At 38.7% G+C, this 21,935-nt stretch overlaps 1 protein-coding gene across 3 annotated transcripts in view; it reads right to left on the bottom strand.

Moving 5' to 3' along the window:
- Positions 1–2,889: 2,889 nt before the first annotated feature.
- LOC149065923 (uncharacterized) overlaps positions 2,890–21,935 on the bottom strand; it is an 81,815-nt gene continuing 62,769 nt past the window's right edge. The window contains exons 5-6 of one of the 3 annotated variants that reach the window (XM_089253339.1): positions 20,992–21,079; positions 2,890–3,227 (exon numbers count right to left, since the gene is read on the bottom strand). In XM_089253339.1, coding sequence (XP_089109465.1) covers positions 3,097–3,227; positions 20,992–21,079 — 219 coding nt within the window. In that variant the 3' untranslated portion in view covers positions 2,890–3,096. The remainder of the gene's footprint in view (positions 3,228–20,991; positions 21,080–21,935) is intronic. The other 2 variants (XM_089253341.1, XM_089253340.1) reach the window with 2 other exon arrangements.

The following is a 21,935-nucleotide window of genomic DNA, read 5'->3' as shown; positions in this document are numbered from 1 at the left end:
TTTCAGTAAAACTCAACGCGATTCCATTTAAAAACGAAAGTTATTTCTTCAAACGAGATTTAAACCAATTTTTATTTCACATAATAAATACTAAACTGAATTGAATTCATAATTAATTAGTTTACAAATAAACGTTTGGTTTTCAAATAAATTTAAAATTTTTATTTTCTTCAGAAAAATTTTGAAATAAATTTAAAATTTCCGAACATTTTATACTGATAATATAGAAAAGAATCTTCAAATAAATTTTATTCAATTAAAAACTTTATTCACATACACCAGAAAATCATCTCAAAACAATTACAAAATTTCAATGTTAAATAAATATTCAAAAAAATTCATTTTAAAATATAATTATAATATAATATTATATAATATAATATTATATAATATAATATAATATAATATAATATTATAATTTATAACATTTTGTTTCTGAAGAAGAAATTCTAAATAAAAACCAAAATGCAGAATAAACAATTCCAATGGCCTAGCAATATTTCATTTTCCCTATTATTGGAAGAAAAATCCCTAAAATACCAAAAAAAGAAGATTTATTTTGTTTCCGAGAATAATAATAATAATAATCGAATTGTAATACGAAAAAAAATTGTAACTTCTTCCTCCTACGCAACTGAAAATTTACCTCCAGCTGCGTAGCTCTGTTACGGAAAAGAACCGCGGGGTGATTATTTTTCCTGGAATTTCATCCCGGATTTAGTATCCCTGTTTGTTCCAAAAATAAAATTTTATCGAGGAAGATCTATTCCCGGGGAAACGTCATGGGAAATGACATCCCATGACATCAGGGAATATCTATTCCGTGGAAAAAATATATATTTTTCAATTTGCTCGTGTGGATATATATCAACGAAGCACAAATATAATTTTGCGTATAAAAGGAATTTTTCTATTTTGTGCTTTCGGGTATAAATTTCGGGGTATGAATGGAAAAGCTTCCGAAAAAATTGCTCTTTTTATTGCTATTTCCTATTTCGGAGATGAAAGATAGAGCTCTTTATTAGAGGAAAAAGCACCATTTCTCAACCTCCTTGAGGAATCCTTGAATAAACTTCCATGTTCTGAGGCTACGGTCACTCGTTTTCGGAGCCGCGCGGGCCACAAATCTCACAATTTTGAATCACGTGGATCTCTAACAATATATATATTTTTTAAAAGAAGCTCAAAAATGAATGAAAATCCATTTCGTTCATATGAAATGCACTTTATTCAATTTTCGTGTCTTCCCGGTGTTCAGGGCCACTTTCACTAGTACGGGGAGTCCGGGCGTCCCCTTTCAACTTGAATAAAAATATTGTACAGATCAATTAAATAACCCGCGGCACAGTTCCACTTCATTTAAGCTACCCACGTACACTTACAGATAACTTGAGTGCCCCCCGACGCATACCCAGGTCATTTAAGTGACCCGCGACATATTTATCAATCATTTGAGTGGCCCGCGACGTATTTACTGATCACTCGAGTAAGCCGCAGCACAATATTGCTGAGCACTTAGGGGCATGCGGCACATTTACAGATTACTTATGTGACCTGCGGGGAGCAGTCCCAGATAACTCGGTAAAGTGCCTCGCGAGCCGTCTTCAAACAAATAAAGTGACCCGCACTCTCCCAAAGGTTGAGCACACTTGCATTTAGACGTCACGGACACTTGATGAGGGGGTACCACACAAAATGCATGCTCCCCCAGCTGACCAAAATGGCAACTACGAACACTTGAAACAATATGGGTATTCCAGGGCAGTGTCATTCCATTTTTATTTACCGTTAGGCCCCTCTCCGGACGATATTTCCTTCCCGTGGCCCCCCCCCCTTCACTGTTCAGAGCCTTTCGCCCCCTCATCCAGAGTGAGACCCTTTTCACTTATTGAATTGATTTTTTGAGTAAATTCATAGTGAGGAAAAATATTTTAAATTAAGATCGATTTCCGGATCCCCCCTGCGCTAAGGTTCAGTGAACTTCTTTCTGGAGGGTCTCTATGCAAGGCCGTCACCATCATGGGCCCTGAGGCAGGTACTGAGGGATTCCGGAAAGGCTATTGTGTGAAAATCTAGGGTTCTCCACAGTTCAACAGTGAAACACCTGTGGTAGAGTGAACCCTTGAGTATGTTCAAGGAGTTCCCTTAACATAGTGTTTCTCAACAGCCGGGCCGCGGCCCGGTATTGGGCCGTGACATCATTCATACCGGGCCACGACTGATCTGCCTTTTCATTTTCACCCATTTATTTTCCATTAGTCTTGTATTTGGCCGGGGCCTTTCACTTACAAAAATAAATGAAACCGGGCCGCGGGCTTCCAAAGGTTGAGAACCACTTCCTAAACACTCGTTGTATATAGAACTGTTTCCTAAAATTTTCCCTCTGCACCATACCTTTTTTGTCTATGGGACTCCCGTCCCAAACTTAGGACAGGACAGCTCATGGGATCCCACATATCACCCACAGCCTCTGCCACTTCAAGGCGCGAATGCGAGCCGACCTCCTCTTTAAAAAGCCTTCGCCACAGAGAGCAACAGACCTACAAACAGTACTAATGTAATTCGATCGTAACACACCACTCACTTCATTTCTGAAATGTAGATGGCGGCACTGAAAAAATCAAGCACTACATACACACTCAGACTGTTAGGCACACATACACACACAGTTCGAGCACAACTCACTCGGTAGTAAATCACCCATACATTGTTGTACTCGGTTTGAAAGAGAATGAAAGTCTCTGCCACACTCCCCAGGATCATTGCATCACCCGCTTTGGGAAACACTGTTTTAAGAGGACCTTTGAAAATATACCTGAACACTTTATTAGAAAAAATATAAATACAATTTATATAAAATACTGATAAACTCATGAATTAGAGACGAGATGATTATGCACATAATTTATTAATTTCTATCATCAAATTAATATTTTTGATGCATGGACATGCACTTTGTTTCGTGTTGATCACAAAGTATGTCTTTGTTTTGAGACAGTCTGTCCTTGTATTATGTACATAATATACATCAATAAAAGGCCACTTCGTTGGCATCTCGTAATGGGCTTGATCCACGAATCGGTCGCGATGCTTTTTTCAAATAGGCCTCGTCTCTGATCCCATAGATACGGTTGTGAGTAGGCCGTTTGTGCTCGGACTGATGCTTTCGACGATAAGTGACAGGCAGTCCAGGCTGGACACTGCGCTGCTCTGGGCCTCGCAGGCGGCTGAGAAATGGAAATAACATAAATTCAACTTTGACGCACATCATATATGGCACATGATTAATGACAAAAAATTGTACAATAACTAATTCGTGGTAACAATTGATTTGTCGTGCGGATATCAATCTCACTTGATTCTGATATCGCCAGAGATAGAAAAAGCTGATTTCAATGGGATAACGAATGATGTCTACCTAATCATCATCTGCGCTTCCCCCTAACCATGACGGGTCATTCAAGGTATTACGTCAGCAGATTTTTTAGCTATTTTTGAACCCCCTCCCGTCAGCAAAAGTCAGCAAAACGCTGACCCTCCCTCCACTGTCAGCAAAATTTTGTCAGCACTACCCCTACCTCCCAACGCATATTGGGATCAGAGATGTACGAGAGATGTATGAGATTTACCTCATTCCTAATTTTGTAAAAATGAACTAAGCGGCACATTTACAGATTTCTTAAGTGATCAGTGGAACAATTCTCCAGAGCATTTGAGTAGCACATTCGCAGATCACTTGAGTGGCACATTCGCATATCACTTAAGTGGCACATTCGCAGATCACTTAAGTGGCACATTCGCAGATCACTTAAGTGACATGCGACATAGTCCCAGAATTCTTAAGCTGTCCGTGGTACATTAAAAAAATCTCTTGAGTGACATGTGGCACAGTTCTGGAGCACATCAGCGGCCCCCAGTGCAGTTCAACATCACCCAAGTTACTCGCGGCACTTTTCCAGATTACTCAAGTGATCCGCGGCACATTCCCGATTAGTTAAGTGATCCGCGTCAAAGATCACTTGAGTGTTCCCCCTTAACCATAACATACCGTATATACTGGTCTATAGGGCGAGGTATTTGTTGAATTTGTTACTTCAAAATCCTAAAAGGCCGTCCCATATGTGTGCGATCGAGGGATTCGTTGCGTTGTTTTAGTACAGTGTACGCCGCTTAATGTGATCACATCGGGACTCGGGGGGTGTTTATGATAAAAACAACCGATTGATTGACAGTTGCGTGGAAGAGTTTACCTCTCTAGACCTGATATCACAAAGCCAGCCTTTCAGGAAATGCTGTATTTCAAATGCACTCGCCGAGGATGATGCTTTGTGGAGTGAGAGTCCGAGTGGGTAGTGCTTCCCAAAGTTGACAACATCGCCTTCTATGGGGCGATGGAATGCTCTGGGGAGGGGACGGTAGAAGCTCCGGGACACGTGGGATCCTATGGGTTAGCTTGAATTGGAACAATGGGAGCGGAAAAAATTGCTGATGAACGAGTGGAACAAAAACTTTGGGAACTCTAGAGTAGACGAAAGATGAGCGTTAAAAGAACACGCGATTGTTTGCTTTAATACGTGCATTTCATGCTATTAATCTGAGAATAAACGAAATAAGGATTTGCATTGAAAAATCTAGTTTTTCCTTATTTAGATCTCTGAAACCATACCTCGTCCTATATGCGAGTAAATACGGTGAATATATAACATACACGCATCACCTGCGCGTTGATATTTTTCTTCAACCATATCACCATAAAGTACTTTGTATTATCACTTACTACAGGCAACGACTTTACCGACTCAGGTCTTATGGCCATTCAGAAATTCACAACCGATCGGGTTATAGGTCATCAATGAAAGTGCCATCTATCGGTGGTCGCATCAGGTTCGGAGAAAAATAACTTGTTTTTAAAAACAAAAGAATAAATGGGGGAAAAATGCGTTTTATATAACCGCATTAATGTTGTTTTCCCCACCTTTTCTTTATTTTTAGGAATTTAAATATCTCAGCGAATATTGCACTTAGTAACGAGGATTTTTTTTTTGTTGTTGGTCACGGTAGAGACAGGGCAATAACTTTCTAATTAGTTTTTTGAGCACAGGGTGTCAGTATAAGAAGTTATTATTATTTTTTTCAAATTTTGATCACTACACAACCCCTTGCAACATGAATGCCATCTCAGGTCCACACGTTATTTGGATACTTTTCACAATTGGAAGTACGCATCTAGGTTTCTAGGATCAACGGTTTGCCAGTAATTTGAGGTGCATGCTGTGACCTATGCACCCTGTATATTCGCATGAAAATTAAACATCTTTGATCCGGGTCCAAGAGGCCAGGGCCGCCCTTACCAGACACGGGCCTGGTGCGAAAATAATTTCTTTTCATCAAAAATGTTCAGGATTCCCTTTGCCCCGATTTTATATATACAGTCGAATCCCGAATATCGTTATAGCGAAAATCTCGTTTTAACAAACACTTTTCCTAATCCCCCTGATAAGTTTAGATAAGAACAGTGCGAAAACTTGGAATTCCTTTATAACGAAGTGATTTTTCCGGTCTCTTGGATTTCATTATAACGGGATTCGACTGTATTGGTGGGGGGGGGGGAAGAAGTAGAATCGGCATCTATTGCTCCAGAATATACAGAGAAATACTGAGAAATATCCATGCACAAAAGTTTAAACTCGCGATTAAATGCTAATTAACGCAGAAATTTATGAAAATTCAACCCTGAAGCTAATTTTGAACTAATGAGTGGAAACAATTTCCTAAACTAATGAAAATTTTAGAATTGGTGAATTAAAAATAATTGGAAGAAATTTCTTTCATTGGGTCTGAATTCTCATTGGGGCTGGAACTGAAATTCCAGAAATTGATCAAAATTCACAGCCAATGAGATTGCGGAATCGATAAAAGAAATAATTGCAGAGATGATGAAAGGAATCATTTCAAAATTAATCAAAGAAATAATCCTGCAATTAATGGAAATTAAAAATTAATGGTACAATAAAAATATGCAGAATTGATGAAAACACAGAATTAATGAAATAATTCCGCATTTGATGGCAATTAAGACTCAAAGGAATAAATAGTTCCAGAAATGTGGAAAATTAAGAATTAATGAATGAAATAATTTAATAATTGGTGACAGTCTCCAATAATTGACCGTGACAGCGAGGCCTCGCGGAGAGCGGGTGCCCGGTGCGACCGCGTCTGTTGCTCACCCCCTAAAAGGGCGGCTCTACAAAAGGCTTTAATTCTTGCTTTGTCTAGGGCTTGCCCCCTCTCACGTCCAAATTGAGCCCTGTGTACTCTACTCTTTTATCGTGAAGGGTGAAATCATTGAAAACAAAATTTAGCCCCATGAAATGGAGCTAAAAGGGAGGTTTCGAACCAAATATCTCCCCATTTATTTCAGCTTTCTCGTGGCCCTCCGAAGCTCCTTCCTCCACAGAAGCCATTAGTTCTGTTATAGTGGCTTTTTTTTTCCGTCGGCAAACGTTGACATTTTCCTACGCCCTACAATTTATTACGCGGCGGGGGAAAAAGTCATATGGAAGTGCGGTTGTTGTGAGAAAAGAAGCCATTTCTAATAGGCTGTGAAAATACACGGAGGTGCTAAATGGCTCCTAAACACAGTCTAGAATCAGTCCTAATCGCTATTCTGGGACCCCCCTCTCCCCACACGCTTTCGAAAAAGCGCTATCCGTCGTAAACCACAAGTTTAAGGTGTACATAGGAAGGATATGTCTACAGTGAATATTTTATTTCTGACGGCCGACCATTACCGTGTCATTATTCATTGGCTAAAAATAAGAATCATCACCCGGTACCGACCCAGAGGACGTTGCGAAAATGGTTAAGGAAATGGTGCATTTCCATGCGTGTCTCTCTGAGATTCCTGCCGTTCTGCAGTCGCCTGTATGTCAACAAGAAGGGCCGGGGTCGAAATTTACTGTGCTATTGCAATTATTATGTTGTTATGGAGTGTGTAGGGGTTTGAAAAGTACCTTCCAGAAATTAGAGGAGGCCGTGTTGAAAGGAATCGTAACTGGACCCAAGAACTGTTTTTTACCAGCAAGTCCAAAGCTTGGTCCGAACTACTCGTGCGTTTTTTCGGCAGATCCGCCTTTTTTTTTGGGGGGGGGGTGCGGCAGGTGCGGTCGCACCGGGCCCTGCACTTACCGTAATGATAATTTCTTTCGGAAATTGTGAATGTATTTCTTTCATTTATTCTGTATTTTTTCTGAATTTTAATCAGGTCTGGAATATTATTTCTTTCATTTATTTCTGAATTTTCATCAAATCCAGAAGTATTTCTTTATATTCTGGATTTCTCTCTCTGGATTCTCATCTCTCTCTCTCGATTCTGAAATATATTCATCACAATTCTGGTATATATATATATATTCTGGATTCTCATCAATTCTGGAATATATATATTCTGGATTTTCATTAGTTATTGAATTATATCTCTCAATCATTCTGGGACTGGAATATATATTCTGGATTTTCATAAATTCTTGAATTAAATATCTCTCATTTATTCTGGATCTGGAATATATATTCTGGATTTTCAACAATTCTGGAATATATATTCTGGGTTTTCATAAATTCTGGAATATACACTGCTGGCCACCCAAATTGCAACACCAAGAAAGACAAGAGATATCGCAACAATATTTATTTAACAGATAACATGTTGACCAAGCATCAAATGATTAAATTTATAGACTTCTGTGAAGTGTGGTTCCTGCCAAAATCAGTAGCCAGAGTAGCCACCATTGTTGGAGATCACCGCTGCCACACGCCTCGGCATTGATTCAAAGAGACTTTGGATGTGTTCTTGGGGTACAGCAGACCAAGCAGCTTCCACGCGTTGCCAAAGTTGATCTGGTGTGGCAGCTGGGGATGTAATCTGGGTCAATCGTTGAGCAACCATGGACCACATGTTTTCTATCGGCGAAAGATCCGGAGAGCGAGCTGACCAGGGAAGCAATTCAATCTGGCGATTGACGAAGAACCTTTGGACAATGCGTGCCACGTGTGGTCGCGCATCATCCTGTTGAAATATGGCTGTGGGCAAGCCCTGAAGGTAAGGAGGGACAACTGGCTCCAACACCTCGGAGATGTAGCGCTGGCTTTTTAAAGTACCGGCAATGCGTACTAGAGGAGTGCGAGAGTGATATCCAATACCGCCCCATACCATAATACCCGGTGCAGGACCAGTGTGGCGGTGCATAACGCAGCTGTTCAGCATCCTCTCTCCACGGTGTCTCCAAACTCGAATCCGACCATCGTGGTGTTGCAGACAGAAGCGTGACTCGTCAGTAAAGACAATTTCATTCCATTGTGCCGTCCACATCCTTCTTTCATCGCACCATTGGCGGCGGAGACGTCTGTGGTTCTGTGTCAAGGGTAGACGAAGCAATGGACGTCTTGCGGACAGACCACTCTGCTGTAAACGGCGTCAAATGGTACGCGCAGACACTGGATGATGCGGTACAGACTGAATGTGCTGTGCTATGGTTCGTGATGTGGCTGAGCGATCCGTCATCACGTGAAGTGGTGCACTGAGGTGGATGCGATCGAACACGTCGGTCCGTCGTACACTCCTGCATCCAACGATCACATATCCGCATCACAGTTGTTTGGTTTCGTCCAACACGACTACCGATTTCCCTGAAAGATAATCCACAATCTCGGTAGGCCACTATCCTTCCTGTGTCGAACTCGGATACTTGATCAAAAGATGATCGTTTTTTTGAAAAAACCACAAGAAAAACACAATTGCCGTACTTCAAATCGTCGAAATCTCCAAGCCTTAAATAGCGCTTTGAAGTGGCGCCACAGGCGCGCGTGATGTGCGTCTGCACTGAAATTCTAATCATTTGCATATCTCACCTCCGCTAATGCATGTTGTAAATTTCATATTATTTGCACGCTTCCTTCAGGGTGTTGCATTTACGGTGGCCAGCAGTGTATATTCTGGGTTTTCATAAATTCTTGAATTATATATCTCTCATTTATTCTGAATTTGCAGGAATGCTGGGGTTATCTCTGTTAATTGTTTTCTCATTTTTGATTCATCGATTCTGAATTCACGTTAGTTCTCAGACAATTTCTTGCATTAGGTCCAAATTTTAATTGGTTTTGAAATAATTCCTTTCACATCAGTTTAAAAAAAAATTTCAGTCAGAAATTTTCATTACATTTTTTTTTGTTAATTCAAATTTAATTGTGCCTATATTTTGTTGTTGGAAATTTTTCTGCGTTTTCTATGTGCGCCGATTCCCCCTTACAGAATACATAAAATCGGGGGTTAAGGAGCCCCCCCCCCCCCCAAATTATAAAGACGACTCTTGCTCCGCTATTATTTTCACACCGGGCCCACGCGTCTGGTAAGGCGGCCCTGCTTTTCGGGAAACATGCCTGACACTTGTTTGTGTGAGTGCGTGCGTGTGTGCGCTCGTGTGTGAAAACCGATTGCTACCGTATCGTCAAAGCCTTCCGCGATGCACTATTCGGGAAACGTGGAATGGGTCTCTTTGTCCAGCACCTCCTAGAGATAGAAGGCCTCCGCAGTATGCTTGTGACGTCAGTAAGTAGTCCATTTTCCCTCAGAATATTCAGGGGAAAAAATTCCCTGCTCGTGCCAGTATCATCGTTGGGAGGAAAAGAAATTATCTCTGGCTCAGATTTGGCGATTTCTATGCCCCACATAAAATCACCACGCGGTATTTGTGAGCCAATCAGGTATATTCTACGCCAAAATAAGAAGAAACGAAATAGGATGCTGTGTTTCAAAATGTGTTTGCTAGGTAGTCTGAATGACGTTTATGGCAAACAGTGCAGAGGCCTTCTATCCCTAGGAGGCGCTGCTTGGTCACGCTGATATTGAAGTAATGTACAATTGGTCCCACTTAATTAGGATATCAACAATTCCAGCACACAATATACGATTAAGCGAGGTATCCGATTATGCGGGGAACAATTCAATTGTCATTTTACATTGAAGGCTGATGAAGAATCAGTATTAATGAAGCTTCTCGAATAAATCCGACATCGAAAATGAAATGAAAATTATATTTAATTACACAATGATAACAATATCTAAGACTTTTACTTTTCATTAGGAAAGTCAGCGCTCTCTATTGGTTGGAAAGAGATCAAAAATAAATTAACTAAATTTACGTATTGAAAACAGCTTCAATACTTGCAGGCGAGTACCTAGTCTACTGCCAATTTTTTTTTTTTTCAATCTTAACTTAGTAACACGAATTTTCCATTAACTCCGAAAAGCTCCAAATGTTTCATTCAATAAAAACATCATGTGCATAGTTGTTTATGTGCATTACAGATGTCGTGTGAAGTGTATGTATACCCGTTCATAATGAAGATTATATTTCTCTAATGTTTTCGGCTAACGTGTTTTTAAATAGCGCGAACACACACACAGTAAATGCATTTTGGTGAAATCCATTTTGTATAACAACCGGATTTATCCCATTTGCCGTAATTAATTCAAATTAGGCATCACGAGTCGCTCTGGTTTCATCTCCAGCCAGTCACGCTTGTTGATGTTCTAGCTCGGGTGAGGGGTTGCTAATGTTTTTACAAAGGGCCGCAACAGCGGGAAAAAGCAGTCGGATCTAGTTTTCCGTTCACTGGACTAGAGAGCCTGCCAAACTTGCTCTTTAACCGTTCCTAAAACATCACACTGGGTGCCAAAATGTGTGCTTGACCCCGATTTATCAAGTATCTGGTTACTTCTAATTTTTGGTCTCAATCGTATCTTCAGTGTTGCGAAACGGTGGTTACAGACGAAAGTGCGGTGGTGCAGATGATATTTTTGAATCCAAATGTTTGGTTGCTGATATAACTGCTTCCACCCTCAACAAGAAAATTATCTCCACCCATCGCTATTATTTCCCTCACTGTAATACAAAAACACCTGCCATGACCTGTGTGGATTTATTTCTATAGGGAGAGAAATACATTTTTTTTTGGAAAAAAAAAAATCTTTTTGTCTTAGGGGCCGTTCAAGTATTACGTCATCATTGATGGGGAGGAGGGGTGGGGTTTCTGATTTGCTGACTTTTGATGACAAGGGGGCGGGGGTTTTTATAATGTTTACGTCATCAACCACCCTTTATGAAAATATGAGTTGGATTCAGAGGGGCAGAGCCGATGACGAAATTTTGCTGACAAGGGGGGATGGGGGTCAGCGTTTTGCTGACTTTTGCTGACTGGGGGGGGGGGGAGGTCAAAAATGGCTAAAAATTTTCTTACGTAATATTTGAACGGCCCCTTATTTATACAGAGTGTATATTTCTTAGATGTGCTGGAAGAAAGGAGGAAAAAAAAATCGTAGAATATCTATTTTTCTCGATTTTTCTCTTATCTGACTTTAAACAAGAGCTGCCTCCGCCCACTGACAGCTGATTAGTTGTGGGGCGGGGGTGAAAAACGTGTTAAGGAGTCACATACCTCTTAACATGGGGAAAAGTTGAAATGTTATTAAAAATACTATTTAACCATTGATTTATTAGAATTTTTTTCATATATTTCTGATTAAATATGCTATCCTATGCTGGTATAAAATTGTGCATATCTTTAATACTTAATTTTAAAAAAAAATTCAGTTAAATACATTAAAACATCTTGTGCGCATGATAAAATGGCATGACATCAATGTAACCATGCAATATTGAAATTAAAATGAAGAAAACGGTTAATTTTTTTCATGAAATGAACTAAAGGATTGAAATTTCATTGACTCATTCATAAAATTTAGTTTAAAATTTAAATTAAAAAAAAAAATAGGTTTTTTTTATAAATCAAATATTTATGGCATGGATCTGAACTCTTTTAGTTCATTTTATGAAAAAAAAAATGAACCTTTTTCTTCATTTTAATTTCAATATTGTATGGTTACATTGATGTCATGTCATTTTATCATGAACGCAAGCTGTTTTTAATGTTTGTTTTGAAAATTTCTAAAAAATTTTATATCAGCATAAGATATATTCAATCAATAATATGCGAAAAAAATGTCTTATAAGTCAATGTTTAAATAGTATTTTTAATGATATCTTAACTTTTTCCCATGTCAAGAGGTATGTGGACCCCTTAAATACCTTAATAATATACCTTCAACGCATTTTTAGAAGCCGAAATATTTCGTAGTGGCTGAAATAAAGCAAACCAAGTTTGACGAGATATCTCGGAATTGCCGCTGAAAGGGTTAAAATACAGTCGGAAAGTTTTAAAGAGAGGCATTTTGGAAAATGTTAAAAACAAGGAACACAAATCCTCAGAAAACGCATTCCAATGTTTCACTTTCAGATTAAGAGCATTAAATTCGCAAAAAATTTTATTGGGATGGAAATGAAGTGTTTTGAATTCCAGACTAACTGCACTTACAAATGAAAACACATGAAAATGATTTCAATTTTTTTAGTTTTGAGAGATTCGAATGCAGGCAGTCGCTTTAACAACTGTCGTTATTTGAAAATATTGCTCGAGGTTCCTTGATATCACATGAACATGAACATCAGAAATTTGTGGATACATTCGCTAACAAAAACTAAATAAAAGCTGCGTAAAATAATAATAAAAAAAGATAGAGGTCTAGACCTGGGTTTAAAAAACACACACATGAACGGTGCGGGGAGTGAGCCCAGTCTCAAAGGACTCCAGAGCGTGTAGTTTTGCACCTTCTCGCCATCAAATTTGTCACCAAAAGGGAACCCCCATTTCCTTTGAAGCCCCCTCTTAGAATTATAACGCCAAGAAAACCGTCGTTTCCCGCCGTCAAGAGCGATTTATTGCCCGGGGTTCCCCCATCCAGCTTATTTATTTATTATTATTACTATATACTACTTTTTCGGGTACCCCCAAACCCGCACCCCCCTTTTAGTTTCGAAAATGAAACGGAGCAGTTTTAACGACACAAATATTCCGCACTTTTCAAAATAATACTTCTCGGGTGATGGAATATGGTCGTAAAAATGTTGTATTAGCAGCTAAGCCACCAAGCATTAGCCATCTAATGTGTTTACTTGGAAAAGAGGGCGCTGTGATGATGTCTCCGCTTTTTTATTTTAAACATTTTTTTTTTTTTGAGCAACGTGTCCTTACGAAGTGTTAAAAAATGGCAATATAAAATGTTCCTCAGTGTTTGAGGATGAATTAGGGTATTCCAAGGATTCCATCCTTTGTCTCAGCTAGCTAGATACAGGCTCTCAAATCTCTAAATTAGAACTTGAGGAGTAATGATGTACTCTGGTTTTGAAGACCCGATATGAAACTAGAATAAATCCAGAGAGAAGCATTCGGATACGATATTGAAGCATTGAATCGATTTGCGGAGCTCTTGAATTGATAAATTATTAATCTTGACGATGGATATCTGATCAATAAATGAAAGCTGGGAGTCATAAATCGATAAATTTCAACACAAAACTTCCAAATTGGTACTATATGAAAACTGGAGATTTTCGAAGTGATAAGTGACGGATGGAGACTTTTCAAATCCATAAATGAAAGCTGAAGACTTTCAAATCTATAAATGAAAGCTTGAGACATAAAACCGATAAATTACTGCACGAAACTTTCACATTGGTAAATGAAGTGGCAGCTGGAGACTTTTCAAATCGATAAATGAAAGCTAGAACCATAAAAATCGATAAATTACAAGACAAAACTTGATTGGTAAATGAAAGCTGAAGATTTTTCAAATTGATAAGTGGCAGCTGAAGACTTTCAAATCGATAAATAGAAGCTGGAGATATTAAAATCGATAAATTATTACACAAAAATTCTAAATCGATAAATGAAAGCTGAAGACTTTCCAACTGATAACCGCTGGAGATATTAAAATCGATACAAAACAACACAGAACTCAATTAGTAATTATAACCTGGAAATTTTCTTGAATTTATAAGTGGCAACTGGGGACTTTCAAATCGATAGATTAAAACTTTCCAATCGATAAATTCCAAACAAGATTTTCAAATCGTTAGATTCCAACTCAAAACTCTCAATCCCCAAAAATCAAAAGAATCGGTATATTTGAGTGCTGTTTGCGAAACAGTTATTCTCACGACAGGGGATCTGTGAATGTGCCATTCGCCTTTTAAATGCTATGGAATTCTTACTTAGCATACACACATATTGCTCACTTAAAATACGCAATTAACAATTACACACACACACAACCACTGTAAATGTGCCGCTTAGTTCATTTTAACAAAATTAGGTTTGGGGGGGGGGGCAGGACACAACGAAAACCCCCAAGGGCCATATTTGGTCATCGGGCCAAGGATTTAACATGGGTCGCAGCGAACTTCTTAAAAAGGAATTTTGAGTTCTTAGCCTTCAAATAGCATTTAAATTAAAAGAATTTTTTTATAATAACCTATAAAGAGGTATTTTCTCGCGAATTTTTTAAAAATATTTTTTGCATCAAAAAATAAAATTTTGATCCTCTGGGGAAGGGAGGGGGGCCCACAAGCCCCTCTACCCCCCCCCCCCCGCGTACTTCTCTGATCCCACCAATATGCGTTAGGATTCGGGGGAGGGGCAGAGCTGGTGGTGAAACTTTGATGACGGGGGGTAAAAATTTCAAAAAATTTATTTGCTGACGTAAACATTTGAACGTCCCCTTTCCGGTAGAAACTAAGTACAGTTCTTCATCACTGTATGTATCATATCTATTCAAAACTGTACTGTAAATCAGGGCTGGAAAAATCACCAAAAAAAAAATTTAGGCACCAGGAAATATTTTTAGGAGCCAAAAAAAAATTTTAACCTGAAGAAAAAGGTAAAAGAAATGCTGCTTTTGATTTTTTTTTCCGGGCATAGTGATCCTCTTTCTATGCTGGCAGATATGCTGCTACGAGTTCCAAACATATTTCGTGCTGCTTGCTCCCATCCTGCAATTTAGTAACTACACAAAGGAAACTCTAGGCAACAATACCAAGTTTTCAGTCGAATCGGCAAACATGGGATTTGTCCGGCCCCGCTGCAAATGAGGACCAAACTATAAAAATCTCAAAAAAATCTTCTGTAATTTCGGAACGGGATCTCAACCCAGACCCGGGATTACGGGCTCTCAAAATTAAAATTTACCGCATAAGAAAAAAAAAAAACCAAAAAAACAACAACGAAAGTCGCAAATCATGCCGAGCCTAAATCTCACCAAAGTATTAGATTTCAAGCCCATAATGTTAAAGCCCCGATATAACCATGTGAAAAGTTTCCTTTGGTAACCAACAAAATATATATGTAAGAGTAAAATGTACTTATTAAATAACATCTGTGTGCAGAGTAAAACCCAAGGGCAAAAAAAAAAAAAAAATGGGAGAGGAGCGGAAGAAATTACGGTACCGTAATTTAGGTGATGTCCAACTCACGGATATCAACCATGTAATAGATTTTATTTTTTTCTACACATAGCTTTTAGCGCTGTACAAAGTTGTCCCTTTTTAACTGGTATGTTCCGCACACCCCATAAATCAAATAGCTCTCTTCATATATACCCTCTATATATATTTTTTCTTTCTTTCATGGTTCCCTTAAGGGTTGATCCCGAAGACAAGTTTGTCCCTTGGAAAAGACGGATTAAGTTTCAAATTCTTGGCAGGAAGCTCTATCCTCCGTCCTCAACCCCCCCTGGAAAAAGCTCTTTCTTCAAGAATCTTCGAGAATATGGCACACATTTTGTTTTTTTCGACTTTCTGTATAACGGAAAAAAAGAAAAATTCTCCTTTAGTCACGTTCAGCTACCGCGAATAACACATAGCCTGAGAGGAGAAGGAAAAAAAAAATGCTTAGGTTTTGTTCAGGTTGTTGTGAGGAATCGGTGTTTCGAGGAGGTAATTCATCAAGTTCTACCATATTCCTCTCAAAAGAAATCGTCTACATGTGCAATGGTGATTTTGAATGGTCCATTTCGTAATGGTGACTTTCCTCACTGTGAAATATCGGTTATGACGTTCCGAGAAGTTTTGCTGTAGGCTCGCTACCTTAATTGGTTTCCAGGAAAAAGCGCCAGGACCGGATTCAATGCCGTAATGATTATTTGGTAGAGCAGAATGAAACTATATTTTCATCGAAATAAATACGAAACGTTGGGTTTGTCGGTGCGAGACATTGCCAATTAGCACAGAAAAAATTTCCAAGTATCACTGAAAAATTGTTAAAATAAATTTCTAAAAAAACGTGATGACTTATCGCAGGCATTCTCTTCTGTCACCCGCAGCACCCTCGCCCAATTCATGGTTCCTATGCGGTTCCCCATAATAGTTTATTAAGTATTTTCATACTTATAAAAGAACCACATTGAAGCATATAAATAGGCACACAAATCAATATCATTAGCTTGCCGCGACGCGATGCACACTTTGAGAAACACTGACTTATCGAGTCAAATGCTTGATGAGTCAGTCCTTGTACTTTTAAATTCAAGCAATAAACACATAGCTTAGGGAAAAGCAGCTTAGGTTTGTTCAGGTTGTTGTACCAGGAACCAGGTTCGAGGGCGTTTCATCAACAGAGAGAGGTCTACACAATTCCTATTAAAAGAAATCGTCCACGTATGCACTGGCGTACGCAAAAGGGGTGTGGGTTTGGGGTTCTAACCCCCCCCCCAAACGGACATTATAGTTTTGTTTTGCCGGAAAAAAACGTAACCCCCCCCCCCATGAGAAAAAAAAATTGAAAGCGCCCCCCCCCCCTCGTGAAACTTTTGCGTACGCCTATGCACATATGCAATGGTAATTTTGAATAGTTCACTTCGTTACTGACTTTTCTGATTACTGAACTGACTACTGATTCGTGGTGACTTTTCTCATTGTAAAATATCTGTTATAATGTTCCGAGAAATTTTGCTGTAGACTTACTACCCTAATTGGTTTCCACGAAAAAGCACCAGGACTCGATTTCGGCAAACTTAATGTGTAGTGATTGAACGCAATAATGATTACTTGGTTGAGCAGAAGGTAACCGTATTTTTAACGGAATTAATACGGAACACTGAGTTTGTCGGTGCCGATAAAACACGGGGCATCGCAATTAGCACCGCAGAAATTGCCAAGAATCGCAGAAAAATTTTCTGAATGTTGCTGAAATTGATTGCTAAAAAAAATGATGGCTTATCGAATCAAAGGCTTTGATGAGTCAGAGTCCGTGGTCTCCTAGATCCAAGTATTTTTATTTTTGATCGTGAATAGATTATAGGGAAAAATCGGCATTTTATTCGTTAACCTTGCAACTGGCAATGACGAGATATCTCGCTTCCTTAAGAACCTCTTATTTGAGCATTGATGCGCCCAGTTTTTTTGTAAAGTTGATTTCTCAACAGAACACTTCCCCTCTATACCTCTTCGTTTATACCTGTTAGAAATCGGTAGAAAGCGTATGTACTTAATTAAGAAGTATGTGACATTTTGAAGGGTTTAGTGATTTCTGCTGTGCCGTTTAAAGGGTAAATAATCTGAAATTATGAAGCGGCTACATGAATTGGACGAAAGTTTTTGAGGACTGGCAGTAAAGCGAGACGGCGGTTGAAGACCACTGCACTTTATTTCTAAGGAGTGTGAGATATCTATCTCGGAATTTTCGAAGTATAAAAAAGCATCAAGTTAGGCGAGATGTCTCACAGTTACTCCTGAGAAAGTTGGTAAAAATTATCTAATTGCTGCCACCTATTGACATGATTTTTTTTAAGGACATTTTAGTACAATATGTGTTAAGTAATGTACGAATATTGCAGTTTTATATGGTAGTTTTTGAATATAAATCAAGTTTTTACGTATATACTAGGGACATCTGGTGCTGTTTCTTATGAATATAACTGTTGCTATTACAGTAAGGTATATATATTTGTTATTTATAAGTTTTCAATCAACTAATGAATGGCGTAGTTCCTATTATGAATTTGTGTACCAGTCACTTCTCACTAGCGGTGACTGTGAAGGCTAGTACTACGAGGTTGGGGGTGTGCGGTCGCATCGGGTCCCGCACTCACGGTGAGAGAAGTGAAAAAAAAAAGTATTAAAAAATTTACCCTATTTCATCCGAAATAGAGGGCTCACAAAAATTGATGTGTGCCCATGGCGACTTAATGCATTTTGTTTCGAGTTGGGGGGTCGTGAAGAAACAGCGTGAATCAAACTGAGTGGCAGCAGCACTAAAGGCGTCCATTAATTCTCGATTTATTTCTTTCACTGATTCTAGAATTATTTTTTCGTTAACTCTAGAATTATTGCTTTCAGTGACTGGATATTTTCATTAACTCTGGAATTACTGCTTCCATAAATTTTGAAATAATTTTTTTCATTAATTTTCTTTATAATTTTTTTCATTAATTCTCAATTTACATAGGTGCTGAAGAGAAATAGGCGTTTTATCCCCTTTTTTCCCAGACTACGTCACGAAGCTGTGCTGGAAGAGATCTTGACAACAGGATAAGTCCTGTGACAGAGTTCTGGCGTTCGTTCATTCATTAAGATGTTGGAATTATTTCTTTCATCAATTGTGAAGGCGATTAACTCTTACACAAAATATATATAATATCGGGGATAAAAGGGCCCCGAAGCATTTTTTCGACTGCGAAATTATCAAGACGCTCTGGTCCCCGCTATTACTTTCACCCTGAGCCACGCGTCTGGTAAGGATGGCCTTGCCTAGACTTGGACACAGCGTTAGCATTTCTCACATGGATTCTCACCACTACTTACGCAATCCCATTCAGGAAGTCTTGATGGCCGTTTCCCAGAAGAAATATTTACGCAATATATTCAGCTCTCTCTTTCAGCTGCTGCCTATAGTTTCCATTTTCCCAACTTCTCTTATATAAGAATTATTACTAACGACTTCCACTTATTCCAAGCTAAAGAGCGATTCCCAGCAAAAGGTCCTATGACGAGAGTGACGCGTGTTGATTGTCAAGAGATGGCCTATCTTCATCAGGGAGAGTCATGTCTAACATGACGTCTCGACGAAATAGCGACGTACTTGTCTTAGCGTCGATCCCTAATGAGAGTAGATCCAGATCTGCTGTTGCGATCTCATTATCCGTTTCGGTTCGTGGACATTTTTTCTTTTTTGGCTTCTTCTCGTGAAGGATGGATATCACGGTTTGTCGAAATAGACATGTCGTTCTCGACGAGGAGGGGAGAAGCTGCTCCGTTCACTCACACGCATCTCTTATCAATCGACTCGATCTAGAAGGATATCCACCTTAATAGAAACGAAAAAGGTACACACAACTCCTTTTTCATCATCGCACCACGAAGATTTCAGGTCGTAGCGATTTACGAGAAGGTCACATGCTTTGTACAGATCACCTTGAATGAGTACGGCGTTTCCTTCAAAAAGTTCATCAACGGCATATGCACTATAGTATTTCCAAAAGTCCACGTCCGTCTTGGAGAAAATTTGATAGTTCTTTATTCAACGTGATATGAGCATTTTTAGTAAGTGAGTTTTAATTGCGCATGCTCGAAAAGTTGTTATTTTATTTTCTCATAGTTGAGTTGCCAGGTACACAGTGTACATAGCAAACGGAGGGGGGGGGGGTATGGCATTTTACTGGCGAACCGTTAATCCTAGAGTAATGCTTCGAGTTAGAAAACGTTTCCAAATAACGTGTACTACTCATATATATATATCATTTATGTTTCAAGGGGTTGTATAGTTATTAAAATAACAAAAATTAATTTTCTATATAGTCTCCGTATGCCCTAAAACACAGAAACTTGTTGCCCCGTCTCTCCTGATGCCAGCAAAAAAAATCATTGTTTTTAAGTGCAATATTCACTGAGATATTCGAATTCGAAAAATGGTAGAAAGTTGGGGAAAAAAAACTAAAAACAAAATGCTTGTTTTGAAAACAGAAGAAAACAGAAAAAACCGTTTCACGCGCATTTAACGCTGTTCCTTCCCCCCCCCCCAAATTTCCTCTGTTTTTCGAATTCATATATCTCAGTAAAGTAATGGCTCAGTAATATCTCCCTCAGATCTGATTTAGAGACTAGAGTGACCAAAATATCTGATTTAAAGACAGAGTGACCAAAATATCTGATTTAAAGACAGAGTGACCAAAATATCTGATTTAAAGACAGAGTGACCAAAATATCTGATTTAAGGGCAGAGTGACCAAAAGATCTGCTTTAGGGACAGAGTGACCAAAAGATCTGATACAGAGACAGACGTATTTACAGAAACGGGGGCAAAACTGTCTATAGCTAGGATGGCAAATTTAAGGAATGAATGGTAAGAAAATGGGACTGGAATGAGAGAGTAAGGTATGTGTATAGCCCACAGACGGCAAAACCATAACGCTGCAGAACCCATTATACTTTCGCAGTTCAAAAACCTGTTTTGAGGTGTAGCTAGCATAACGCGGGTGATTTCAATGGTCGTCGATTCTGCGCAGCCACATCCCAAAACCAGTTTTTGCACTGCGGTGGGGGGGGGGGGGTCTGTGACTGTGGACCCGACTGAAATCCACCTCTGCTACCAACCATCAAGCAATCACAGCGAGTAAAACTGTTGATGAAAACACAGCCCAGAGGCGGCATGAAAAACTTCATTCCAGCCTACATTTTACGCGAGAAAACTCATTAATACATTAATACAACTCAAAAATACATTAAATGAAGTAATTTCGCAATTTTAATTAATAATCTCTCTACACCATTTACATGAAACCCCGTTTCGTTCATTCACATTATCGGTAATGGTTTTCGGCGATAATTTTTCGTGGAGCTTTCCGTATTATCTCATCTTATTTCACGGTAATTATACGAACCGCGAGCGGAAAAGAATTACTACATGCAAATTTTCACTCCGCAGGTATTGTCTTTTCTGAAAATAGTCTGGATTGAAAAAACCACGATAATAACAGTACGAATAAATTAATAATAACACATCTTATATCAGGAAAATAATTTAAGAAAATGGAATTTTTTTTCTCACCGTTGATAGGACTAGCATTGTGTGTCGAATCGTCGCTGTATCGCCGAGATCTTTCTTCGCAATGTGATGGTGGATGGTACACGGCAGCCTGTTCGATCGATAAATGACACGTTTTACATCAATGGAAATTATCAAATTATTCAAAAATGTGTTTGGAAAATAACAACAGAAACGACGATAAAAGATTGTGACTACTATATTTTTTAACCCTTTAAGCGGCAATTAGAAAATCCCTAAACCCCCTTTTTAGAATGCCATATATTGTTTAATTGAGTAGGTTTTTCCTTCCAATTTTCAGCAGGTGCAAATTAAGGGCTACAGGGAAAAAGTTTCTTTCATTGTGAAATCATTTTAACAAAATATCTGGGCGTGTCGATGCTAAAATAAGAGGCTTTCACGGAGGCGAGATATCCCGTCATTGCCACTTGAAGGGTTAAACAAAAGTCTCCAGTAGGCAAAAGCCTTACGCATACTGGAGATATTTGCAATACGATACGTCTGTTTTCTTCTTCAAAGCTTCTGACTTGATACTCATTGTTGTTGAAATTCATTGACTTATAAGGCAATTTGTTGATTGCATTTAATGTGCACTTCACAGTGAAAAATTCTTGTTTCGATCTTAGGCTATCGTTGTTGAGAAATCGTATTTCACGAATTAATTTTGTAAAAAAGTCTTATTCAACAAACTATCGTTGTTGAAAGATAATGATCTTGTACACAAGTATAAGTCTTTCTTGAAAAATCTTTTTTCAACCGGTTCGCTTACAAGAGATTGGCAAGAAATGCGGATGATCTCTGTTTGACGAATTGATAAGTATGGAAACCTTATCCTAACCTAACCGCATGTTAGGAAAAAGGAAGGACGGAAAAAGTAGAAAAGTATGAAAAAAAAAAAAACAAATGAAAGAAAAACAGTATAATGCATAAGTATAAGATATATATAT

Source organism: Pholcus phalangioides, unplaced genomic scaffold (genome assembly GCF_987345545.1).
Source record: "Pholcus phalangioides strain wild (caught in Gottingen) unplaced genomic scaffold, Ppha-v1.0 ptg000037l_1, whole genome shotgun sequence".
NCBI lineage: Eukaryota > Metazoa > Arthropoda > Arachnida > Araneae > Pholcidae > Pholcus > Pholcus phalangioides.
This window is presented reverse-complemented; position numbering and strand designations above follow the sequence as displayed.